Source organism: Physeter macrocephalus, chromosome 4 (genome assembly GCF_002837175.3).
Source record: "Physeter macrocephalus isolate SW-GA chromosome 4, ASM283717v5, whole genome shotgun sequence".
Classification (NCBI taxonomy): domain Eukaryota; kingdom Metazoa; phylum Chordata; class Mammalia; order Artiodactyla; family Physeteridae; genus Physeter; species Physeter macrocephalus.
Genome location: NC_041217.1, coordinates 146,984,206 through 147,012,180, shown reverse-complemented (window position 1 = coordinate 147,012,180; position 27,975 = coordinate 146,984,206). Strand labels below are relative to the sequence as shown.

General features: G+C 39.8%; 1 protein-coding gene across 2 annotated transcripts in view; it reads left to right on the top strand.

The window, feature by feature from the left end:
• The window catches only part of ZSWIM5 (zinc finger SWIM-type containing 5), a 287,054-nt gene that overhangs the window by 187,243 nt on the left and 71,836 nt on the right, over positions 1 to 27,975 (top strand). For both annotated transcript variants that reach the window (XR_003679639.2, XM_024119681.3), the window contains exon 2: positions 18,160 to 18,516. Coding sequence is in view for 1 of the 2 variants with exons in the window: in XM_024119681.3 (XP_023975449.1) it covers positions 18,160 to 18,516 (357 nt within the window). In the remaining variant the exon portion in view is untranslated. The remainder of the gene's footprint in view (positions 1 to 18,159; positions 18,517 to 27,975) is intronic.

Below are 27,975 nucleotides of genomic sequence, written 5' to 3'. Positions count from 1 at the left end.
CCACAACTGCTGAGCCTGCACTCTAGAGCCCGCGAGCCACAACTACTGAGCCCACTTGCCACAACTACTGAAGCCCACGTGCCTAGATCCCGTGCTTCACAAGAAGAGAAGCCACCACAACAAGAAGACTGCGCACCGCAATGAAGAGTAGCCCCTGCTCTCTGCACCTAGAGAAAGACTGCGCAGCAACGAAGACCCAACGCAGCCAATAAATAAATAAATAACTTTTTAAAAATGGTACTGATGGGGCTTCCCTGGTGGCGCAGTGGTTGAGAGTCCGCCTGCCGATGCAGGGGACACGGGTTCGTGCCCCGGTCTGGGAGGATCCCACATGCCGCGGAGCGGCTAGGCCCGTGAGCCATGGCCGCTGAGCCTGCGCGTCCGGAGCCTGTGCTCCGCAATGGGAGAGGCCACAACAGTGAGAGGCCCGCGCACCACAAAAAAAAAAAAAAAAAAAAAAAAATGGTACTGATGAATCTAGTGTCAGGGCCGGAATAAAGACGTAGACATAGAGAATAGACTTGAGGACACGGGGTTGTGGGGAGAAGCTGGGGCGAAGTGAAAGTAGCATCAACATATATACACTATCAAATGTAAAATAGCTAGTGGGAAGAGCAGCATAGCACAGGGAGATCAGTTCAGTGCTTTGTGTCCACCTAGAGGGGTGATAGGATAGGGAGGGTGTGAAGGAGGCTCAAGAGGGAGGGGATATAGAGATATATGCATGCATGTGGCTGATTCGCTTTGTTGTACAAGAGAAACTAACACAGTATTGTGAAGCAATTATACTCCAATAAAGATCTATTTTTTTTAAATGGCTAAGATGCAATGTTATGAGTATTTTAACACAATTTGAAAGAAAACGAAGTATATAGGATAGGATCCAAAGCTTGCAAGCAAGACAGCATCAGGCATTCTTCTCCAGTGAGAGCTTGTAGCAGTTTATAGAGCTGTCTGTACAGCTGTTCAGGAGCTATTCTTTGCCCTCATTCCTCTAGGTGATGCTCAAGTATAAAGAAATGAGATCCACATTGGACAGGTCTAGGAGGTGCCCTGACTTAAAAGGCTCATATCCCCAAGGAGTCAGTATCTCTTATAGCAGTTCCATAGGCATCGTGTTCAGGGTTCCCATAAAGGTTGTGCCAAGTTACAAGAGTTACCACTCCAGGGAGCCTAGAGATTTGGCATACAATTAGGTATTTATAATTCTTCCAGTTCTAACCAATCAGGCGTCATTTTTAACCATAATGTTGCTTAGGAACATAGTTGACATTTTACCTTTTTCAGGTCTTCAGGGAACATAGTTAAAATTTTAATCAAAGGTCAAAGTCTCATGAAGAAAGGGAGTTTTGTTAACCCTTTACCCACACACATATTAACCCATTTAATACCTTACTAGAACAAAATAAATTAGTTAATATTATTATCCCTTTTTACAGATAAGGAAACTGAAGTACAGAGAAGTAATGTAACTTACTCAGGGTCACACAACTATTAATAAAGATGCTAGAACATGAACCCAGGCAGTATGACTCTGGCATGTACACTCTTAATCATTGTGTTAGGCAGAATAATAGCCTTCCAAAGATGACCACCTCTCAGTCACCGGTGGTAAAGAGGAATTAAGATTACAGGGGGGATTAGATTTACTCATCAGCTGACCTTGAGATGGGAAGATTATCCTGGATTATCCAGGTAGTCCCAGTGCAACCACAGTGGTCCTTATAAGTGAAAGAGGGAAGCAGGAGATACAGTGTCATATTGACACAGTGGAGGTACAGCCATTACTAATGCTAAAGATGGAGAAAGAGGCCACGAGCCAAGGAAAAGCTGGAAAAGGCAAGAAAATGGATTTTCCCCTAGAGCCTCCAGAAGGGATGCAGCCTTGCAGACACTTTTTTTTGGCCTCACCAAGTGGCATGTAGGATCTTAGTTCCCCAGCCAGTGATCGAACCCATGATCCCTACAGTGGAAGCACAGAATCTTAACCACTGGACCACCAGGGAAGTCCTGCAGACACTTTGATTTTAACCTAGCAAGACCTGTTTTGGACTTCTGACTTCCAGAACTGTAAGATAATAAATTTGTGTTGTTTTAAGCCACCAAGTTTATGGTAATTTGTTACAGCAGCAATAGGAAACTAATACAATCACTATATTACTGCATCTCACATACTATACTTCTTGCTGCCAGGCCATCCCACATTGCTGGTTTGCTTCTGCATATGACATTCTGCCTCCTTTGCCCACTTCTGGAAGCTCTTTTCTGGCCCCCTCTTCAGTCTAGATTGGTTGTTTCACCCCTGTGTTTCCATCTCACTCTATAGCACTTCTCATATTGCATGTCAGGTAATGTAGATCCTAGCTACCTGTCCACCTCCTTTTCACCTTTCCAGATTTAACTCAAATGTGACTACTGCCTGGAAGTCTTTCCTGAACCCCAGCCCCTCAGCCTCGACTAGTTGTTCTTGCTCTGTTTTCCTTTAATACCACTTAGTGATCTTTGTCATAACATTTACTTTCTCAATTATAAATGTTTACTGGTCTGCTCTCCCACTAGACACTGTACCTTCTTATCTTAGTATCCTTGGTACCCAGCCTAGTACCTGCACATTTAAGAGCTTAAATAAAGTTTGATGAATGGGTCAATGAATCAGTGATTCTATCACTTAGAATTGCTGTTGGAATATTATATTCATCCTGAGGTTGAAAATCAATTTTTTTCTTCATCAGAGTATGAAAAATAAGAAAAATAGCTCACTGGAGCCACCATCACAAATATGGTAATAACCCTGCTGATCTGAGGTTTATCCCTTTCAGCATTCATTGCCTCAAATGATCATTAAATTTTAGCACTATTTCCCTAGATAACAACCTGATTGTTTTTCTTTTTCCTTTCAGTTTTGCATGAGAAAAAATCAAATATTTTACCTGGCATAATGTTTTGGTGTAGACTGGGATTCCACTGTGCGGTCTTAGACCTTTGAGCCAAAGAAACTTCTTTGGCTCTTAGTCTTTGTGGACCGTCTAGATTTTTATCTTTTAGCTACCTCTCAGGTAAGAGTATTTCTATTCATCTTCCAGGACTCTGCACTTCCATGCCTACAAAAACATTCTACAGCCCTCTTCTTCACTGTATTCTTGGTTTTGAGAGTCCCGACATGAACCACAGAGGAACTCTTGAATATAGACCTGGGTTATATGGGAGAAAATTTCATCTAGATTTTTTGTTTCTCCTACAGGCTTCTCAGTAAGCAAGTTTGCTGACTCACAGAGGAAGCTTTTCTTTTCCTTGATGTCTATACCTTCTGAGTTCTAATGTGCTATAATTCTGAGACTAAGCCAGAATACATTGGACTTTAGCTCAGATCATGACTTTTATAAACAAATTTAAACTCAGTTTAAAGAAGAGAAAAATAAATTACATCACACAGAGCATAAGAACCCATAAATGCACAATTCACAATTTAGATATTCCAAAGGTGATTCAGGGAATCTTTCTAAAGAAGTATACATGAGGAGGAACATTCTGGTTAGCAGTTTTGTTCTCTGCCTTTGGGGTTGGAGCAGCAAAGGAGTTAAAAGTCATATAAGAACAGTGGGCACGGGACTTCCCTGGTGGCGCATTGGTTAAGAATCCGCCTGCCAATGCAGGAGACATGGGTTGGAGCCCTGGTCCGGGAAGATCCCACAGGCCGCAGAGCAACTAAGCCTGTGCACCACAACTACTGAGCCTGCACTCTAGAGCCCGCAAGCCACAACTACTGAGCCTGTGTGCCACAGCTACTGAAGCCCGGGTGCCTAGAGCCTGTGCTCCGCAACAAGAGAAGCCACTGCAATGAGAAGCCCGCGCACCGCAACGAAGAGTAGCCCCTGTTCACCACAACTAGAGAAAGCCCGCGTGCAGCAACGAAGACCCAACACAGCCAAAAATAAGTATAATAAATAAATTTTTAAAAATTAAAAAATAGGGGCTTCCCTGGTGGCGCAGTGGTTGCGCGTCCGCCTGCCGATGCAGGGGAACCGGCTTCGCGCCCCGGTCTGGGAGGATCCCACATGCCGCGGAGCGGCTGGGCCCGTGAGCCATGGCCGCTGAGCCTGCGCGTCCGGAGCCTGTGCTCCGCAACGGGAGAGGCCACAACAGAGGGAGGCCCGCATACCACAAAAAAAAAAAAAAAAAAAAAAAATTAAAAAATTAAAGAACAGTGGGTGCAAGGAAATGCTGGCCAATTGATGGGATTGTACAGTAAGAATGTAATTTTGATTCAGAAGAGTTGCTGACACTAGAGATTTTTCTAATGGAGAACTTCTCCTTGGTTATAGTGGATGATGTGAATGCATTTAGAACCCTGAGTGAAGACCTAATGAGAATGTCTTCTATTTGATTGGTGTTTGTATGGAATCAGGTTACTGTAGAATGTGGAAAAATGCTTTTCTCCAGTTTTCTAAACAAAATGAAAAGCATTGTCCTAATTGAATTTGTTTTGACATTCTTGCTGCCCCACGCAGGTCAAGTCGCAAGATGGAAGAAAAGAATAAAGCTAGAGGGTAATATGAGGCCTTGACCAAAATGCCGTAAATGTTAGGAATGGTGTTCTTACTAGCACATGAAACCTTTAAATAAAGAATGTTATGTGGGTTATGCATTCATCTCCATATTAAAAAGACCATGTTGGAAATAAAATGTCATGGAGTTTAATAAAAATGAGGATTAAGATCGCCTGAAAATTTGTCTTTTGATTGCTGTAAGAATTTGATTACAGTTCAAATGATATTTATGCATAGGCATTTTCTTTAAGTCATTGGAGGTTAAGGCTCGGCTCAAAATGAGGGGGTCTTTAGATATTGGAATAAAGGAGTTAACTGCAGTTATAGTCGAAATACTAACATAATAGTAACATTTTTTGAGTATTTATGGTATGCCAGACACTATTCTAAGTGCTATATATTACCTCATTTTAGTATAATTTGAGTATATTCTGATGACTTGACTCAGTGTATACAGTCTCAAAGAAGTAGCCAGAAGTTTTTCCTCTTGGAAAAGGATATCTGGGTAATTTTTAATGCTTTAATATAAATCTGAATACTCTTTTGAAGACTCAAAAGTAAACAGTTCATCACTCAATATTGTGTTTGATCAAAAACACCTATGGGTATCCTTTTCCTTTTGTGTTTTGTTTTTTTAAAAAAATATATTTATTTATTTATTATTTGGCTGTGCCCGGTCTCCATTTGCGGCACGCGGGATCTTCGTTGCGGCACGCGGGATCTTCGTTGCGCCATGCAGGATCCAGTTCCCTGACCAGGAATCAAATCCGGGTCCCCTGCATTGGGGTGTGGAGTCTTAACCACTGGAGCAGCAGGGAAATCCCTCCTTTTCCTTTTGAAAAACAATTTATTGTTTCATTTTTATTTTCCCCCATTGATGTGGACTACTAAATGGAGTAAGGTAATTTCTGAAATCATTTTACAATTGTATGTTGCCCATTTCTCTGTTCAAATCAATAACCCAGGTGGTAATTATTAGCCTATAACATCCCTTTTGGCAACATGTGTACCTTGTATATGTACACATTGTTTCTGCGGATAACTGCTTAAAGGTTGTAGTATTTTTTCCCAATCTGTGAACTGAGGAGCGCATCTGATCTGCAGTTCTGAGTAGATTCATTGTCCATCAATATACAAGACAACTTGTTCTATAAGTCTTCTGCTCCACAGAGTGGTTGGGGTAGGGGGAATGAATTTATCCTGAATTTATCATTTTTAAAGTGATTATGTTTTATGCGTATTAGATTTGTAAATGAATCTTCCAGACAAATCATTCCCATTTTATTTTTTCTAAATAAAATGTTTCTAAAATAACAAAAGAAAAATAATTTAATCTTTTAAAATATACACCTAATCCCCTTAATAGAGATCCACGTAAAAGAGTACTGGAAAACTAGGTAATGCAGGGGTATCTCTAAGTGAATAACTAGGCTTGGGAAGCCTCATTGTTCTTTAACTGTGTTGCTCGGACAGATGGAGAGCGGAGACCATTGCCTGCTGAAGCTGATGCTGAGAAGGGCCTGTGGCTGCTCTGCAGAGGTTAATACAAGGAAAACCTCTTGATTTGCCAGAGGAGTCTGAGAGGGGAGCAGATGGCCACAAGAAGGGCCCTCCAGCTTACTCAGCTGCTCTGAGAAGCTTAGGGTGACCTCTCTAATACAAACAAACCAAATAGCTCTCAGGGTAATAGGGCAGCATCATTTGTATTCCCGAATAACAATACTGCTCCTCACTTTGCAATCTCTTGCACCCTCACCCAGTCTGTGGGTGCCATCTGCTTCTTGTGAACTTATATAGGTGCTGGCTTTGGCCAGTTGGGATCACTATTGAATGATAGCAAACACATTTCTCTGGGAAATGTGTTCTTTACAAATTACTTTCACATGAATCTGGTAGGCATATAAGTATTACAATGTCTATTTGCATAATTAAGAAACTGAGGCAAAGAGGAATTGAGGGGTATTGGAATTAGAACTCAAGCACCCTGATTCTTCAGCTCTGTATATAATAGTGTGAGTCCACAGAGCCATTCCAGTGCTCTTGTTTAGGCAGTAGTCACCCAGCTTTTGAGTAAGGTTTTCTAGAAGGGAAATTAGTTATTTTGAGGATGTCACTTGCACTGTTTTAAGCCTTTGTGTGACTACCATTTTGCTAGGTGACAGAAGGGAAAAAGAGTGGCTGCTAGTATACTGCTTTGGCCTTCCAGGAGACAAGAATTAAGTGAGAAAGTCTAACTTATACTATATAGTTTCATCAAAACCAAATGTATTCAAGAGGAAAACATTCTCATTCAAAGGAGTGTTACCTAGTTTGTATATCTGTGTGTGTGTATACACTTAAACTGACTATAAGAAAAATTATTCTTTTTGTAAACCACAGCTCTCCTTTTCCCTGCCATTGGCTGAAACTACATTCATTTTCATGCATTAGCACCTGCTCAAGGGTCTGGTGAATCACAAGAGCAATGAGCAAAGTGGTTTTAATTGCCCAAGCTTTACTAGAGGCTTTCTTGCACTTGGAAACACAAAAGACTTTGAATGGTGTCAGAGGGCTGTATTGAGAAGTGCTTTCCTTTAGAACTTTCAGATGATTCACTCACTGTGCTGAGACATTGTCTTGTACAGATAAATTCGTAAACCTATCTTCATTACAACTGTGAGAGCATCACAGAGCACTTGTCAGTTTCAGTTGCCTTGAACAATTGCCCAGGAAACCAGGCAAACATCAGAGTTTACTGACTTGTCATTAGTGCATCTTTGTAGAACTGTGCTTGCTAATTACTTTTATAAAATTTTGTATACATAATTTAAACTGCATAGTCATATTCCATATATTGTAGTAGTTAAGAGTGCAGGCTGTGCCTGGTACAAATCCCAACTCACTCAACCTTTTACAGAATGTGTGCTCGTAGACAAGTTCCTTTACCTCTCTGAGCCTCAGTTTCCTCATCTGAAAAAGGTGACTAATAAATAAACCTATCTTGTAGAGCTGTTGTGAGGGTTTAATTAGTTAATACATGGAAAGTATCAATACTTAGAACACTCTCTGGCACATAGTAAATATCCAGTAATTGTTAACTAATAAATTGCTCATATTTTAAATTTTAAAGAAGGGTTTGCAAATTGGCAGAAGCATAACAGCTGTCCATTTGAGGCATAAATATGAATTATGGAAAATAATCATGCTTTCACTATTATTAGCTTGTTACTTTGCTCACCATCCCAGCAAAATTGTTTAATTATTGGCTGATTTTTTTAATCATAAAATCAAGAATTTTATAAACATGCTTAATTCTCTGTGAATCATGAATGTGGATATATAAATTAAAGATTCAGTTTAGTGTTCATTTATTCATTCATCCATGAACAAATACTTATGAAACCCTTAAAATGTGCCTGAAATGAAAATATAGCGGTGAAAAAGACATAACCTCTGCTTTCAAGAAGTTCACAATCTAAAGGGAAAAGGCAAATGTAAAAACTATTAATTACACTGATGTCAAGTGCTGTAAGAGAGATATGACTGATAAAAATTGAGAGCTCAAGAAGAAGCATTTAATTCTCCAGGGAGATCAGGGAAGATTCCCCAATGTAGGTATCATTTGAGTTGAGAATTAAGGATAAGGAGGTGAGAAGGTCACACCTGGTATGGGGACATAGAGGCTAAGAAAACACTGCATAGTCAAGAATCTGCAAGTAGTTTAGTGTGTTTAGTGCTTTGAGAAGTGGCAGGCAGCAAGTCTGAAGAGATAAAAAGAGGCCACATCATAAGTTTGAACTTTACCCTATAATCAGTGAGGAACCATTTGAAAGATTTTAAGCAAACATTTTTATAAATTTTTTTCTATGCCAGACTCTGTGTTAGACACCAAGACTGTGAAATGAATAGGTCACAGTTTAGTAGGAATGACATGCTTTTGTTTTAGGAAGATCATTCTGCTGATGTTATGGAAGGTGGGTAGAGGGAATAAGACTCGCAGGCAGGAAGATTAGTTAATCCAAGCAGGAGATTATTATGATCTTGGTCTGAGGCAGTGTTAGCGGAGTTAAAGGAGAGGCACTAGAATGGAGAGATACTTAGGAGGCAGAATCCACAGGATTTAGTGACCCTTTTGGATATGGAGCAGAGGCAGGAGCTAGGATGCATCCCAGAGCCATGGCTCCTGCCTGCTTCTCCAGCCTCATTGTATGCCCCTTTACCCCCCTCCTTGTTGACTTTCCAGTTGCTGGTCTTCTTTCTGTTCTTTGAACATTCCATGTTCCTCTTGGCTTTAGCACCTCTGCATAGCCTTCTTTTCCGCTCTGCATATGTACTTATTTTTTTCTACCTGGAGTCCTCTTTACCACTACTCTGCATTCCCCATCCTTTCACCTAGTTAATTCTGATTTATTCTATAAAATTCTGCTCAAAATGCTAAACCAGGTCAGGTCTTCCATATTATATACTATTCTATCATTCTGTACTTCTTCACAATTAAAATTAAATAATTTTCTGTGGACTTAGTTGTTTAATATCTGTCTCCCCAGCTACACTATAAATGCCATAAAGTCAGGGATCATTTGGTCTTTTCACAGATGTATTCTTGGGACCTTACATAGTAGATCTTAAATAGTTATTAGTTTAATGAATGAATTAACCTTAAGATACTTTTTAAAAAGAGAGAAATTAACATCTTTATGTGTTTTGGCTCTTCAAATTTCTTGTAGTCTCTAAGGGGAAGACATGTGCTGTAACTTTTGGGTTACCAGATTGAATACATTTTGTATAGTCTCTGCCATTTGTCCCTGTTAGGATTCCATTTTTCTATCAGTTTGGTAACTTAGTATCATAGTAGCTGACTGTATGTAAACAAAGGATGAAAATTGAATTAGTATGATTTAGCAATGTCCTAATTTTTACAAAAAAAAGTTTAAGGAGCAGAACCAAACATCACTCTGATTTTCCTAAGCCAGGAAAATGAAGTTGGTGTTTGGGAAACACTATAATAGAAATAAAATGTGGTTGTTAGGAGCTTAGACTCTGAAGCCAGAATGCCTGGGTTCAAATCCAAGCTCTGCCACTTACAGGCTGTGTAAACTTAGGCAAATTGAATAATTTCTCTAAGCTTCACTTTCTTTACAAAAAATGGGGATAATAGTACTAAACACATAACATTGTGGTGAGGATTAAATGATGCAATGTTTGTAAAAAAAAACACATGGTAAGTGCTCAAAAACTGTTAGTGATTAAAAGTTATTTATTTTGGTTCTTTTTAAATCAAAAGAAGCGATTTGACTGTATTCAGGAAGTATATTAATTTGAAGGAAACTCTTCACAAGTTTATTTTTCCTAGTCTTTAAAGCCTAAAATGTTTCAGAATGTGAATTTATGGTCATTTTAATTTCTGTTATCATGACTGTAATCGTGTAAATCATTACAAGCTGCAAGTTGCATAACATCTCTGAGCCTGTTCTTCATCTGTGAAATTATTATCTCTTCGGTCCTTTATTAGTTGATTCTGGGTAAAATGCTCTCTTGTGAACTAAACTGTAAGCTCCATAGGCACAAATGTTAAAGTTTCTTCATTTAATATGATTCAGTTTATCACTTTCCTGTACACCTGAAACTATCACAACATTGTTAATCAACTATACTCCAATGTAAAAAACAAAAAAACATGATTCAGTTTAGCAACTGGGGCACCAGATAGAGTTTCATATGGAGGTGATATTTGAGCAAAGCCATGAAGAACATAGGATTTCCTTATTTGGGAAAGAGACATTTTATTTATATTTTCCTCAAGTATAAAACTGGTCCTTGGTACTTTCTGGAGTCCAAGGTTGGGTCCAGCCCATGCCCTGGATTCCCCAGCACTGATGCTGGAAAAGAAATGTTAAGTAAACAATTTCAGTCTTTTCCATTTCCTCTTGTGCCACCATTTAGTTTAAAAGGCAGGAGAATAAGGACTCTTAAGCCATGAGCATTCCTGGATTTTTTTGGCGGGGGGACTGTGTTGGGTCTTTGTTGCTGTACGCGTGCTTTCTCTAGTTGCAGCAAGTGGGGGCTACTCTTCATTGCGGTGCGTGAGCTTCTTATAGTGGTGGCTTCTCTTGTTGAAGAACACGGGCTCTAGGTGTACAGGCTTCACTAGTTGCAGCACTCGGGCTCAGTAGTTGTGGCGCACAGGCTTAGTTGTGGCAGCACGTGGGATCTTCCCGGACCAGGGATCAAACCCATGTTCCCTGCACTGGCAGGCGGATTCTTAACCACTGCACCACCAGGGACGTCCCCACTCCTGGATTTTTAACAATTTCTTGCTAATCTTGAAGTTCTCAGAGCTCTTGTTGCACATTTAAGCATGACAAGCTCTAGCAAAGACTGCCTGCAAAGAACTCAGTTATTAGGGGCCTATGAGGCCATTTCTGCACACTTTTTGAATCTTTTCCCACTCCTAAATGGTACTTGGAGCATGTTGAAGGCAAGGAAAACATGGCACACTTATAGGATAACATTCTGGTAGGGGCTTACCTCATAGCAGGCATTTATAGAAGGTCATTATTTTCCTAGAAGCTGAGACATCAGAGCCATTGTGATATGTAGTGGAGAAGGGGCTGCAGTACAATTTTATTCTAAAATTTCTAAACAGTGTAGAGGCCAGGTAGGAAAGGTGCCTCAGCCACAGAACAGGAAGTTGAAATTTTTTCAAATCTTTTTCTCAGGGCAAAGCTAGCTTTGTGATTTGGGGGTGGGTTGGAGGGATGCAGTGCTTGCAAAACTAAACAGGAACTCCTTGAAAGTATATGGTGCATTCAGGGCTCACTCAGTGTTAAAGCACTTGAGGGTTTTTTTCCCCCTGTGTTTGAAGTTGATAGGGCCACAAGGGGAGCAGCTGCCTGATTGACTGACTGTTTCTTCAAAAAGCCAGGTCTCTACTAGACCCACCATCCCTGACTGCTTTGCACCAAAAGACATGCTGTAAGGAGGAAGGAAATATGGGCATTTGACCTTTACGCCCTACGGGAGCCACTAGTGAAGGAAGCACATGGTGCTTCCCTATGTGCCTGCCTACTCCGTCTCCCACCAGTCCATCCATTATCTTAATCATTTCAAGACTTAGAACTGATAAAAAGAGACTGTTTTAAAGTCTCTTGGGCATTTTGATAAGCAGGATGATTTCACAATATATGTGTTTTCTTTTTACATTTTAAGAAAATGTGAATGAAGGATCATCACAAAGCTGATATTCAGGAAAACTTTGTCTATAAAGTAGTTGTTTTTCCCATGAGTTCTAAGCAATTTTTGTGGTTGTTTCTGTCACTTTTTTTTTGTTAAAAGCCCACCATGTTCCAGGCACTGAGCTAGCCATTTTATGTTTTTTTCCTCATTTTACAGTTTAGGGTGTTAAAGAGTCAGAGAATGTGAGAGAGCCAAATTTCTTTTTTAAAGTAAAGCCACCCAAGTGAAATAATATCAATAGATCAAGGCAATGATCATCAATGACTACTAAAACTATTAGGTGAAAAGTTGACAAGGAACTTTATAATGGATGGAGCAGGCTAACAACATCTGAACCCAGTGCTGAATTCTAACAGCACAGGAAGAAAGATCATCAGGCATGATGTGTCTCCTGATGTGATGTATTAGAAAGTATGCAACACAACCTGTGAAGTAATTTTACTAAAACCCTGAATCTGGTCAAGTCTCTCTAGAGCTAACTATTATTTTTCAGTAAATAATGGAAGAGGAAGGAGAAGGAACTTGTAGCTTAAGAGACATTATCAACCAAATGATACCTGGACCTTGTTTGTATTCTGATTTGAACAAACCTTTCATGTTTTTTGCTCTGTTTTGTTTTTGAAGTCAGTTGTGGAAATCTGAATACTGGATATTTGCTATTAAGGAATTATTAATTTTCAGTTCTTGTGGGACTTCCCTGGCAGTCCAGGGGTTAAGACTCTGTGCTTTCAATGCAGGGGGAGCAGGTTTTTGATCCCTGGTTGGGGAACTAAGATCCCACATGCTGCACGGGGTGGCGCACACACACACACAAATTAAGTTCTTGTCTTTTAGAAATGTATACCGAGGGCTTCCCTGGTGGCGCAGTGGTTGAGAGTCCGCCTGCCAATGCAGGGGACGCGGGTTCGTGCCCCGGTCCGGGAGGATCCCACATGTCGCGGAGCGGCTGGGCCCGTGAGCCATGGCAGCTGAGCCTGCGCGTCCAGAGCCTGTGCTCCGCGGCGGGAAAGGCCACAGCAGTGAGAGGCCCGCGTACCGCCAAAAAAAAGAAAAGAAATGTATACCGAGGCATTTACTGATGAAAAGATATTTATGGGGTTTACTTCAATATACTTAATTGAGGAGGACAGGGAAGGAGCTGGGAGAGGGTAAAGGTTAAACAAGTTTGTCTTTGTATTGATAATTGTTGAAGATGAGTGATGGATGTAGAGGACTCATTATACAGCGTTCTCTCTACTTCTTTGTTTGAAAATGTCCAGATAAAAGAGTTAAAAGGTAAAAAGAGCACACAGTGGGTATTCAATAAATACATGCTGATTCAATAGAAATTTTTAAAAATTAGGCTTCTACATCTTTGCTTAAATCAGCAGATTATTGATGGCAGTTAGGTTTGCAATGGGAAAGAAATACTACATTGAACCTGTATGTAGCTTTATTCTCAGGAGTAATTAATCTTGAAAAAAAAGTGTTACTAGATTATAATAAGGGAAAAAGGAACTCCCAGCAAGGAAACTACGGAGCCACCCAGAACCTTCTGCCTTTCAAATGGGCTTAGACCTGGAGCATGAGCTATACCAGTGTTAATACAGCTGATGGAGCCCAAAGATTTACCCAACTCAAATGAGCATGTTCCCAAAAGCATCATGGACCTTAATCAAAGCCTCTAGGGAGCCATGTCTACATAGCTTTTCAAAAGTATTTTGCAGAAAGTTTCTCAGTTGTTTTAACATTGACCTGCTGTGGAGACAGATGGAATCTAAATTGATATTCAACATTTTGTCTCTAATTCCAGATTAACCCAGAAGTTCAAAGCATTACCAATGCTATAAAAACTGAAATTGGAGAATTTCAGTAAACATAGAAGTTATTTTCTAATAATGTTTCTAGTTTTATAGTTGTTTTACAGTTTATATAAAGGTGGTATTGATTGCCATACAACACAGTATTAATACAGAGGCAGTATAATGTAATAGTTAAGAGTATGGGCTTTTGAGCCAGACTGCCTGGCTGTGAATCTTGGCTCTGCCACTTACTAGCAGAATGACCTTGAGCAAGTTACTTAACCTCTCTGTGCTTGTTTCCTCATACATAAAATGGGAATAATAATAGTAACCAGTCAGGGTTACTGTATATACATATATAGTATATGTTTTCAGGCCATCAAGCTGGAAATTCTTGGTCAGGATCTGATGCTACAGTCTTAAGGCAAAATTTCTTCTTTCACAGAGAAACCCCAGTTTTGCCTATAAGGCCTTTCAGCTGATTGAACAAGACCCACCCACATTATTAAGTATAATTTGCTTTAAAGTTAGCTGATTGTAGATGTTAATCACATCTACAAAACACCTCCACAGCAACACCCAGATTAATTAGTATTTGAATAACTGGGTTGTATAGCCCAGTCAAATTGACACATAAAGCTTACCATTATACCTACTATCAAATTCATAAAAATTTCATGAAAATTTAATGAGTTAATGCATGTAAAGTACTTAGAACAGAGCCAAACACATAGGAGGCACTCATAAAGGTTAGCTATTATTATATACTCTTTAAATCCCAAAAGTACTCTGGTTCTAGAAAAGATAATAACATTTAGTGATAGTTACTATGAAATCATAATATATGATAGTGCTAGATAGAACCTTGAAGGTCTTCTAGGCCAGCCTCTCATCTTAAAAATATGGAGGCCGAGGTCCAATCTGTTTTGTTTTTTTTTTCATAAATTTATTTATTTATTTTTGGCTGTGTTGGGTCTTCGTTTCTGTGCGAGGGCTTTCTCTAGTTGTGGCAAGCGGGGGCCACTCTTCATCGCGGTGCACGGGCCTCTCACTGTCGCAGCCTCTCTTGTTGCGGAGGACAGGCTCCAGATGCGCAGGCTCGGTAGTTGTGGCTCACGGGCCCAGTTGCTCCGCGGCATGTGGGATCTTCCCAGACCAGGGCTCGAACCCGTGTCCCCTGCACTGGCAGGCAGATTCTCAACCACTGCGCCACCAGCGAAGCCCCAATCTGTTTTTCATAGTGCAGCCATAGTGATTTTGTTTTTTCACAGTAATGAACAGTATACAGAGAAAGCCCTGCCCTCATGCGGCTTACATCTTAATAAGATACCCATAGTTTCTGTCCCAACTCTAACCAATATTCTTATTCATTTTCATGTAGGAAGGGAATGAGAGAATTGGGTTCAGAGACTGTGCTACAGGCCAAGTGCCCCCAAACAAGTAGAAATGTTTATACTCAACTTTTAGATTCAGAGGCTTGGAACCTAAGGTTTTCCCACATTGGCATCATTATCTTATTTGAAATTTTAAAATAGTCCTTCTGGGGACTTCCCTAGCGGAGCAGTGTTTAGGAATCCACCAGCCAGTGCAGGGGACGCGGATTCTAGCCCTGGTTTGCGAAGATCCCACATGCCACGGAGCAACTAAACGAAGCCCATGCGCCACGACTACTGAACCTGCACTCTAGAGCCCAAGAGCCACAACTACTGAGCCCACGTGCCACAGCTACTGAAGCCCGTGCTCCTAGAGCCCGTGCTCCACAACAAGAGAAGCCACTGCAATGAGAAGCCCACGCACCACAACGAAGAATAGCCCCCGGCTCGCTGTAACGAGAGAAAGCCCACGCACAGCAACAGAAGACCCAACACAGCCACAAATTAATTAATTAAAAATAAATAAAAATTTAAAAATTAAGTAGTTCTTCTATGGTGTCTCTTTTCATCAGGACTTAAGTCATTTCTCAAGAATATACTAAATACTCCTGAGGGCCTGAGGGAAATAAAAAATGTACTTTCTTAGCACCTGATTTTCAACCACTGTGAAACTTGGCCACTGCGGAAGTTGTCTCATTTCCTTGACATGAAGACCCATTAACAAAAACTGCATAAAAGCATGAATAATAAATCTGTAGGACATTTACAGTTTGACAAAGCACTTTTAAGAGCTAGGCAGGGGCTTCCCTGGTGGCGCAGTGGTTGAGAGTCCGCCTGCCGATGCAGGGGACATGGGTTCGTGCCCCGGTCCGCGAAGATCCCACATGCCATGGAGCGGCTAGGCCCGTGAGCCATGGCCGCTGAGCCTGCGCGTCCGGAGCCTGTGCTCCGCAACGGGAGAGGCCACAACAGGGAGAGGCCCGCGTACTGCAAAAAAAAAAAAAAAAAAAGTTAGTCAGATTAAGTATTATTATCCCCACTGTATTAAGGAGGAAGCTTAGGCTCAAAGTTGTAAAGTGAGTCGCCCAAAACTACATAGTAAATAGAAGATCGTGGCTGCCTAATTCGTAGTGTAATGTGCTCTCTGTTGTGTTATTCTACTGGCTATGTCCAGGAGAGAGAAATCTGGAGAAGAGTTACTTCTCTACTCTGCAGAAGGTTCTCTTCCTTAGTTCTAAAGTGAAGGCAGTCTTTAGCCGTACTTAATCACATTTGAATATAACTTTTCTACTTTGCTTTGAACAAATGACAATATTTTTAAATCTGCAACTAAGTTTAACTGAGAAAAAGCCTCTGTGAAGTTTTAAAAATATACCCAAAAGCTATGAAGTTAGCAAATTAATTGTGATATTTTTCTTACTCTGGAAATTAATCTTTTTTCAGTAATGTGCACCCTTCTTTGGATTGGACCTAAATGTGCCTTTAGTAATGTAAATTTTGCTAGATTTTATGGGTATGCTTATAAATTTAGGACTTATTCTTACTTTAATTAGCCATAATTATCTGAAACTTGAACTTTGGAATGTTTTTTCTCCTCATTTTTTAATTCCGCCAGGTCACGATGGTAGATCTGAAACTAACATATGCACCTTTTATTATTTGGCAAATATTTCTCCAACAAATATAAGATTATTTTAAATTGCTTTCCTATTCATAGTGTGGAGTACAGTAAAACAAGAAAATCTATGAAATTAGCTTCACCTTTGTTCCTGTCTCTACTATACCGTTTGGTATATTATATTGTAATCATATATTTGTCTGTGGTTTTTGAGGATAAGGACTTTGTCATGGCATTTTCAGAGATAGTGTAGTATAAATAAAAGAAAATAAACTTTGGATCAGACCTGGTTCCAAATCCTAGGTCTATCACTTTCCAGCTGAGGGCCCTTGGACAAATTCCTTAACCTCTGAGCCCCAGTTTACATACCTTTAAAATAAGGAAAATAATACCAACTTCATAAGGTTGTTATGACAAATTATTAAATGCACTCAACACAGTTCTGCTACATAATGGGTGCTTCACGAATATTTGATATTCCTCTCCTTTTCGTGTTAGCATCCCTAAGCTAACAGGGATACTTAAAAAAAAGTTTGTTACTTAAAGTCTTATTAAACTTTTGTTGAATGACTGAATGATTGTTTGAATACATATTTTGTCAAAGAAGAATCATATTTAAAGAATAAACAGTTATTATAGAATGAATTTGCTATTGAATTTAACATTTTTCAATTTAGTTGTAACTTAAAAATGTATTCTCTCTACATTTCAAAATTATTGGTGCTGTGTGCTAGTGAGTGGAGGTTAACACTGCATAGTCTCACTGCACCAAGCTCTCTGCTTTCTACATCTTATGAGGCTTCTTGCCTTTTAGGTATTCCATGTGGTTACCATTTTGGAAGTGTTTGTTTTGAGGAAGAAATGTTCTCCTTATCCTCCTTGTCCTTCCTCGTGGCATTCTTTTGGTTTCTCTCGTTTATAACGCTCACCTTACTCTAGATTGTACTGACGTTATTTGTAGACTTGTCTTTGGCCACAAAGAACTCAAAATCTACTACCGAGGTTCTTAACTTATTCAAGGTTCTTGAATAATCTTTTTGAGACTATGATAAAAGGTATGAAATGTCCCCCCAGAAGAATGTACTTATGTACAAACAAAAGTTTTCTTATTAGTTCTGGAGGTTCATGGACTCCAGGGTAAGGACTCTTTTTCTAGATTGTGTGTTTCTTAAGAGCAATACCTGGGGGGACTTACCTGGTGGTCCAGTGGGTAAGACTCTGTGCTTCCAAAGCAGGGGGCCCGGGTCCGATCCCCAGTCGGGGAACTAGATCCCACGTGCCTGCCACCACTAAGAGTCCACATGCTGCAACTAAGAAGCCTGCAAGCCGCCACTAAGAAGCGTGCAAGCCGCAACTAAGAGCCCGCATGCCTCAACTAAGACCCAGCGCAGCCAAAACAGATAGATAGATAGATACATAGATACATATATAGGTACATAGATACATAGATATTTTTTTTTAAAAAAGCAATACCTGGGTTTCATTGACCTTTGACAGAGCCTATTGTGTATGTAGGAGATAGGTACTCAGCAAATAGTTTCTGAATTGATGAATTTAAATGCAAAATGAAAACCTTCAGGTTTCTTACTACAGAATCTTTAAACATGTCTTTTTTGTTTCCTTAGGCTTCCATCTCAGTGGCACAGTAACTGAGCCGGCCACTACTTCTGAACCAGCAGTGACTTATAAAGTTGCCATCAGTTTTGATCGATGCAAAATCACTTCAGTGGCATGTGGCTGTGGGAACAAAGACATATTCTACTGTGCCCATGTGGTAGCGCTCTCACTCTACAGGATCCGTAAACCAGACCAAGTCAAACTGCGTCTTCCTATCTCAGAAACCCTTTTCCAGATGAATAGGGACCAGCTACAAAAGTTTATTCAGTATTTAATCACGGCACACCACACTGAAGTTCTTCCTACTGCACAGAAGCTGGCAGATGAGATTCTATCCTCCAACTCCGAAATCAACCAAGTAAACGGTAATTGTACAACATTTTTGTTGCTAAAAATATATTTTGTTGCTTTATTGCATGTTTAGAGATTGGGATACATTTGCCATTGTAATCACTCAACCTTAATCAGTTCATTCTATCCAAACTATTTATTAACTCTGTTTCTTAAAGCAATCCAATTATCCACCTCATAAAGGTTTGGCAAAAAAGGACAGAGAATGTTAGAGTTACATATTGATCTAGTTTATGGACTTCATTTGTCCATACAATCCCTGCCCCGGGAGCCTGGGATATTCAGGAGTGAGAGAAAGCATAAAATAATTAGTGCCATTCAGTGAACTGAAATGGATATGAGAATTCCTTAACATTTCAGGAACCTGCATAGCATCAGGGTTATTCCAAAGAGCATCTGCTAGCATTGTGTTTATGAGCTATATAATGGGAGGGTTTATGGATGGAGAAAGATATTATGTTCACTTACTCATTCAACAAGTATATGTTGAGTACCTACACTGTGCAAGTGGTAGCGCTGATTGTTGAGAGCATAAAACAGACATGGTTCCTGCCTTCAAATAGCTTATAATCTAGTAGAAAAGACAGCTAAGTCTGAAATAAATGCTTGCCTTTATTATGAAGCCAGGTTGTAGATATTTAATCACAGGAAACCGTTGAAGAATTTTGAGAAGAGGAGCTATATGAGCTAATTTTTCATTTTGTTGGTTAGGTCCTACTATGTTCCAGGCATCATGCAAGAGACTTTATACATGTTTATATATGTTAATTCATTTAGTTTTCAAAACTACCCTGTGAGGTAGGTATTATAACCATTTCCATTTTATAAATAAGGAAATTATTTATAACCTAGGCTCACCTGATTTCAGAACTCAGGTTTTTAATGCTTCTCTATACTACCTCTCTATTTTTAGAAGAAACTTTGGTATTAGTGTGAACAAGGCAGTGAGGCCAGATGAATGGCCTGTATAATACTATAGTATGTGCCAAAGGGCCTGCTTTTCCCAGTTGCCCAATAGAGCTAATCAAGTCCTACACACAGCCTCACCACTCCTCAGAAATAAGGATAGTCAGACAGGCTTCCAGGAACTCTTGCTAACTAGCCAAAATAATCTTCTGTTGTTTTATCCTCAAAGTTGTAGTGTTTACATGGTAACTGAGCTCTATTTGAGAGATACTGTTAAAGAGTAACTTTACATATATATATATTCTTATCCCACATAGGGAGGCTGTTCTATTTCTCTAGTCTCCTTAAGTCTAGAGTTCTTAGGGACCTGAGTTCAGCTCCAGGTCTGTAACACCACAGCTGGGCTATGGCCTACTTTTGTGCATCATTCCCACTAGCTCTTTCTCAGAATTTTTGTCTATATCCAAGCTCTCTTGCCTTTTCTTGAACTAACCACCTTGGTTGAGTACCTGTATTGCACCTGCCTTGTTAATCACCACTGTCACCAAAGCAACCCTCTTTCCCCTTTACCACTGTGCTGAAGCAATCTTTATTCCTCGTTATACCTCCCATCTCAGCATCTTATTATATGTCTAAAATTAGTCTAAGTTGCCACAGTGAACTTGAGATGTTATTCTCAACCTTCCCCAGGAACTACTACTTCTGTACCTGTGTGGGGTTTGTTTTGTTTTGTTTTGTTTTTTGCGGTACGCGGGCCTCTCACCGTTGTGGCCTCTCCCGTTGCGGAGCACAGGCTCCGGACGTGCAGGCTCAGCGGCGATGGCTCACGGGCCCAGCCGCTCCGTGGCATGTGGGATCTTCCCAGCCCGGGGCACGAACCTGCGTCCCCTGAATCGGCAGGCGGACTCTCAACCACTGCGCCACCAGGGAAGCCCTGTACCTGTGTTTACTCCAGACTAACATTAGCTTTCTACCTCAGGTTCCCTAGTATTCCAGAAGGTCTTTCTTAATGTATTGCTTTTTTTTTGTTTTTTTGCGGTACGCGGGCCTCTCACTGTTGTGGCCTCTCCCGTTGCGGAGCACAGGCTCCGGACGCTCAGGATCAGCGGCCATGGCTCACGGGCCCAGCTGCTCCGCGGCATGTGGGATCTTCCCGGACCCGGGCACTCTCAACCACTGCGCCACCAGGGAAGCCCCTTAATATATTTCTAATAACCAGTGCTGATATAAGCAATGATACTGAAAATGGTGAGGGGGAGGAGTGGAGATATCTTAGAGGCAACATGGACTGGATTCAACATCCAGGTGTGTAGGATGGGTGGGGAGTGAAGAAGAGGAAGATGAGAAAAAAACTCAGTTCCAGAATGTCCAGCTACGGTGGCTGGATTTGACAATAATTTTGCCATTCACTTAGGGAACGTAAGGGGAGGAATAAATTTAGGAGGAAGAGGAATTCAGTTTAATGTTGGCATTCACTTAGGGAACGTAAGGGGAGGGATAAATTTAGGAGGAAGACGAATTCAGTTTAAGTTTGAGGTGCTTGTAGAACACTTAGGTGAAGATTTCTGATACAAAATTGGATATTGGATCTGGAACTGAGGACAAAAGTCAGAATTTTGGAGTTATTAGCATAGAGATGATCTTTGAAGTCCTGTTTCTGTTCCCTGATAAATCTATAAACACCTAGAACATCTTCCATCTCCTCTCTCTCAAGCGCTACTCTTCACCAAAACAGACTTTAAAAAGCAGGAATAAAATTTCTAAAACTAGCTACCTGCTTTTTTTTTTTTAATTTATTTAATTTTGGCTGCGTTGGGTCTTCGTTGCTGCATGTGGGCTTTCTCTAGTTGTGGTGAGTGGGAGCTACTCTTTGTTGTGGTGCGTGGGCTTCTCATTGCGGTGGCTTCTCTTGTTGTAGAGCACGGGCTCTAGGCGCGTGGGCTTCAGTAGTTGTGGCACATGGGCTCACTAGTTGTGGCTCATGGGCTCTAGAGTGCAGTCTCAGTAGTTGTGGCACACGGGCTTAGTTGCTCCACGGCATGTGGGATCTTCCCAGACCAGGGCTCGAACCCGTGTCCCCTGCATTGGCAGGCGGATTCTTAACCACTGTGCCACCAGGGAAGCCCTAGCTACCTGCTTTTAATCCCAGAAATGGATCCAGGTATTGCTCTGCTCCTCATGTCCCTGAAAACTTTTATTAGTCCCTGTAAGTGGTTTTAGCTAGACTTTGCCTTGTCCCCTTTGGATTGGTGATTCAATTTGGACTATCTTTCCAACTCTTCATCTAGCACTGCTCCATGCTCTGTTTGTGATTTTCCCTGGTAACTCCATACCCTGAGATTCTCTGGCATATAGCATCCAGGCCAGTGCTTCAGTTGCTGTTTATCCATACAGAGAGTTTGGATACCAAGAGAAAATTATGATAACTTGAGGAGTTAGGTCAGGAACCATGTCTTACAAATTTCTGAGTCTCCATCACCAAGCATGGTACCTGGAAAATTATAAGGATTTGTTGAATGAATACAGCCATGCATATACAGGTGATGAAACAGGGGCCAGTGTAGGAATTAGCAAAGTAGAATGAGAAATGAGGAGAAGCTAGCAAGTAACTATAAAATTGAGTTTTAAGTATAAAATTGAGTTTTAAGAAGTAAATGGTCAACAATGTTGAATATTGTGGAAGATACAGACCAGAACTAACAAACATAGAACAGCAATTTGGGGAAAATAGAGACTATGCAGAGAGAAGAAAACCTTGAAAAATTATTATTAATATCATCATAGGACTAGAAGAAGATATTGTAACCATGAAATAAAAACTGGATACTATAAAAGGAAATTAACAGAAAGAACTAATGGATATTACAAATACAATGGCAAAAAAATTATAAAACTAAGTGATGGAAAATAAAGGTAAGGAAAGTTCCTATAGAGTAGAGCAGAAAGACAAAGAGATTTTTTTTTAAAAAGAAGATGAAGAGATGAAAAATAGGAAGAAAAAAGGCTGTTAAAAATTAAGAGAATGAGTCCTGGAATTCCGATGTTTGAAAAATAGGGATTCCAGAAATAGAAAACAGAGGTAAGGAATTCATCAATAAAATAATTAAAGAATGTTTTCTAGAACAAAAACGTGTGAGTTTCCAAAGTGAAAGGATTCCACTAAATGCCCAGCAATGGGAAAAGAAGAATCTTTTGAATAAATAAGGCTGGATCAATTGTAAATTCATTCTGGGAAAAAAAAACTTGATTCCTACCTCATGCCATACAGAAAAATTAATTGCCAATGAATTGCAGACATAAACGTGAAAAGTAAAACAATAAAGCATATAGGAGATAATATGAAAAAATATTTTCATGTTCTTGAGGTAAAAAAAATTTAGGTAGAAGATTGATAAATTGGACTACATTAAAATTTTTAAACTTCCGTTTATCAAAAGGCACCATTAAGAGACTAAAAAGGCATGCAGGGGCTTCCCTGGTGGCGCAGTGGTTGCGCGTCCACCTGCCGATGCAGGGAAACCGGGTTCGCGCCCCGGTCCGGGAGGATCCCACATGCCGCGGAGCGGCTGGGCCCGTGAGCCATGGCCGCTGAGCCTGCGCGTCCGGAGCCTGCGCTCCGCAACGGGAGAGGCCACAACAGAGGGAGGCCTGCGTACCACAAAAAAAAAAAAAAAAAAAGGCATGCAAATAGTGGAAGAAGATATTTACAATACATACAGCTGACAAAGGGCTTGTATCCTAAATACCTTAAGAACCCCTACAAATAGTAAAATGGACAGAGACATTAGGCACTTGGCAAAAAGGATATCCAAGTGGCTAATAAACATATTAAAAGGCATTTTAACTAATTAGTAATCAGGGAAATGCTAATTAAAACCACAGTGAGATTCCACTACATAGCCACCAGAATGGCTAAATTTTTTAAACTATCAGTATCAAGTATTGGTGAGGATATTGAGCAACTGGAAATAATATATTGCAGGTAGGAGTGTAAATTGTTACAGTCACTTTGGGAAACTGTTGGGTATCATCTAACTCAAGTTGAACCTATGTGTACCCTATGACCCAGAAATTCTTCTCCTAGATGTCTACCCAATGGAAATGAGTAGCATAATTTGTGAGAGCCTGAAATAGAAACAATCCAAATGTCCATCAGTAGTAGAATGGCTTAATAAATTAATACGTTCTTGTAATGGAATACTATATATCAATGAAAATAAGTTGTTTTGCTAAACATAATAATATGAGTGAATCTTACAAACATGATGTTGAGTGAAATAAGCCAGACACAAAAGAATAAATGTTGTATGATTCCATTTATGTAAAGTTCAAAAACAAGTCCCTAGTGTTAGAAGTCAGGTTAGTGGTTAATTTGGGAGAAGAGGAAGGGAGATGGTTTTTGCAAAGGGGCTTCTAGGCTGCTGGTAGTATTCTATTTTCTTGACTTCAGTGATAGTTATTATAATCACTATGTGATAATTCATCAAGCTTTACAATTAAGATTTGTGCACTTTTCATAATTCATATTTCAATTAAAATTTTTAAATTTAATTTAAAAAGCTGTGTGTGTGTATGCATGCATATGTGTATACACATATGTGTATGTACAGAACAAAAAGACGGGAAGAAAATACACCATGATATTAACAAGGGAACTTATGGCTGGAGGCACTATGAGTGGATTTTTATTTTCTTTATTCTTTAGTATATTTTCTACTATAAGCATGTATTATTTTTATAATTTAAAAAAGAATGTTTAAGAATGAAAGAAAAATTGATTCCACAGACTTATCAGTTCCCTCAGGACAGGTCTCACTGTTACAGTCTGAATGCTAAATTGGAGCCTCAACCCACATGATAGTTTGTTTAATAATTATTTATAAAAACATCCTTTTATTTTATCTTCACTTGTTACCGTCTGTCTTATAATCCTGTGGAAATTTTCATACGAAAATGTCAAAGTATCATTTATATTGACCAAGTCCACTTTACCACTATTGAGGGTAATTCGTTTCATACTCATCTCTTTTTATAAAAAGACTAAAATGTTCTAACCAGTGAACACATATAGGGATATTTTTATCTTTTGTTTTTAACCAAAGGATCTTTTTTTCTTTAAAGATTTTGCCTGGGAGTTAGTGAGAGAGTTAGAGAAGCTGGTTGTGAACTCCAGGCCTGGTTTATCTAGTTAAAATTATCTTTGCTCTTATTCGTTCATTCCTAAATGCTGTACCCTTCTCTGCTATCTGACCTTTAATGTTGCTAAATCTTAAAAATTAATCTTAAATTTTCTCCTCTTATTCTATATGATCTCTGCAGGCAATCTCAGCTACCTCCTTTACCTAATGTCATCTATGTATTATGACTCGCAGATTTACTTCTCCTATATCCAACTGACTATTCTATATCAAAGACATCCCCAAATCAACATATCCAAACATGAATTTATCTTCTTCCTCAAATATGCACAATAAATAGCACCACCATCTAGCCACTGGATCATGATAGAACACTTTTTTTCTCATAATCCACATGCATTCCAGTGCAAGACCTGTTAGTTTTACCTCTTAAGTATCTTTCATCATTTTCCACTTCTCTCTGTTGATACTGTCATCACCCTAAATAAAACCACTATAATCTCCCACCTAAATTGCTACTATAGCCTTCTAACTGATCTTTCCATATCCATTGTTACTCCCATCTATTCCATTCTCCACGCAGCCATCCAAAGTAACTTTTCTATAACTACAGATTTTGTCATATCACTTCTTGTTTAAAATCCTTCAATGGCCTCCTGTTGCACTTAGGGTAAAATCCAAATTTCATACGGCCTACAAAACCTTGCATGATCTGGCTTTTGCCTTCATTTTCACATGATATTCCCTTCCTTGGAATACTCTTCCTATCCTCTTCCCCTTGTTATAGATGTACTTAATTACCACAATGATTTATGGCTTCATGCTTTTTTGAGCAAAAAATACACACAGTATTTCCTCCACTCTCTGCCAGGCTAAATCTTATTCATTCCTCAATTATTCACTTAAATGTCACTTTCTCGGGGAAAACTTATTTGACCTTTCTTTACATACAGATATGTACCTGGGTGATTATTTGCTTGACATCCCTTTCCCCAACTAGTCTATCAGCTCCACAAGGACAGGGCTATATGCTGCTTATTTAACACTGTCTATCTAGTGTTTGGCACAGGCCCCTGGCACATAGGAGGCTCTCAATAAATATTGAATAAACGGAAATGTCTTAGAAAATCCTTCTTGGGCCTTTTGGGTTTTTTCCGGCCGTGCCTCAAGGCTTGCAGGATCTTAGTTCCCAGACCAGGGATCCAACACAGGCCCTCGGCAGTGAGAGCCCAAGTCTTCACCACTGGACCGCCAGGGAACTCCCATGACTTTGATTTCTTCAACAGCCACACCAGCTCCATATAGACTGTTACCTGGACGTCTCAAATACTGACTTACTCTCTTTTTTTTCTGCAAGCACCCATCTTGGCAGCTCAGTTTCTTGTCTCCTGGGTTCCTTATAGACCAGAAAACATTTACACAGTTTACCTTCCTTTCTTTGCTATCAGATAAACAAACCCCTTTGAAGTTTTAGGTGAAATTTTACTGTTAATAACTCTCTAGGCTTTGCCTTATCCTAGCCTAATGTAAGGTACCTAATGCCATGCCTGGCACATAGTAGGGGCCTAATCACTGCTTGCCGTTATTATAATTTTGAGCTCTCATTTTCAAAATCCCCTCCTGGTATTCCAGCAGTAATTGCACTATCCCAGAAGTTTTCCATCGTGTGCACACTAGGTATTAATAAACTGTGCCTGATTTCTTCCACAGTTGCTGCTACTACCACCAGCTGTGCCCAAAAGATTCACCAGTTTGCTCCATACCCCTTCAAATCCTTAGAGGTGGTGTCACTCCACACCTCCAATCTGTTGACTAAGGCCAGCTCCCCTGGGAGACTGGGTCCTGCTCCTGATTTTTCTTTTTCTAGTTGAACCACCCAAGGGTAAGAATTGGTATTCAAACCATCTCTGCCCCTTGCTTTCATAGCACCATTGCTATTCTTTCCTCATCAGCAAGGTACTCAGAGGCCCAGTCCTTGGTTTATACCTAGTTTATCTTTTTTTATCTCAGTTCCATCTCTGTAGAGCTAGTGAAAACTAGAATCAGAAGTGAGACTCTGTAATCTGCATTTTTAACAACAAACCCCAAGTGATTAACATTTGAGAATCACTACTGGTGAGAACTCTTGTTATTCTCACTGTGTGGAAAATGCATTATTCTGACTTACCCTATATTCTGTGTGGTAGAATAAACCAAGAAAGGATTTGGCTATTTTCAGACACACCATCCAGCTTACATTCAGGGGCTGAAACCAGGTGGTAGATCACAGCAATATGAGTCTAGAGGCCAAAGTATAGCTTTGTAGTGAAGAACAAGACTTTGAAGAGAGACCAACATATAGATTCTAACTCATATACTTTCCATCTGTTATATTACTTACCTGTATAAGCTTTAGTTTTTTTCACTTTAAAATTAGGATAATAATACCACCTCATAGAGTTGTTAGGAGAGTTCATTGGAATATACTCAACAGATATTCATTGAGCATCTACTGTGTGACAGGCACTGTTCGCATGTTGCAAATATACCAGAAAATAAAACAGTTTATGCTCTCAAGGAGCATACATTCTAGTGGGGATGTGTATAAAAAGTGCTTAGACTCTGGCGTGGAGGAAGCATTCAATAAATGGCTGTTATTAACAAATATTTAAGGATAAGGAGTGTACTTGTTTTTCTTTGCCACTTTCAGTTTACAGAAGAAGTATAGGATATATTATTTGCCCACCTGGAGCTTAAATCAAGGTGGTCAATACGACAAACGTTTGTTCATTCTATAAATATTAATTCAGTGCTGTAATGATCCAGGCATTGAGGTATAAAAATTAATCTGTACACTAGTCTTTAAAACCTTCAATTTAGTTGGGAATATATGAGAAGTGCACAATTCCAACGTAAAAGAAACTGCAACAGGTCTTCCGAATAGCCAAAGTGATCTTTTTAAAATATATATATATATAAATATATATATATATATATCTTTAACATCTTTATTGGAGTATAATTGCTTTACAATAGTGTGTTAGTTTCTGCTTTATAACAAAGTGAATCAGTTACACATATACATATGTCCCCGTATCTCTTCCCTCTTGGGTCTCCCTCCCTCCTTCCCTCCCTATCCCACCCTTCTAGGTGGTCACAAAGCACCGAGCTGATCTCCCTGTGCTATGCGGCTGGCTGCTTGCCAGTAACTAGCTATTTTATGTTTGGTAGTGTATATATGTCCATGCCACTCTCTCACTTTGTCCCAGCTTACCCTTCCCCCCTCCCCGTATCCTCAGGTCCATTCTCTAGTAGGTCTGCATCTTTATTCCCGATTTGCCCCGAGGTTCTTCATGACCATTTTTTTTTTTTTGGATTCCATATATATGTGTTAGCATATGGTATTTGTTTTTCTCTTTCTGACTTACTTCACTCTGTATGACAGACTCT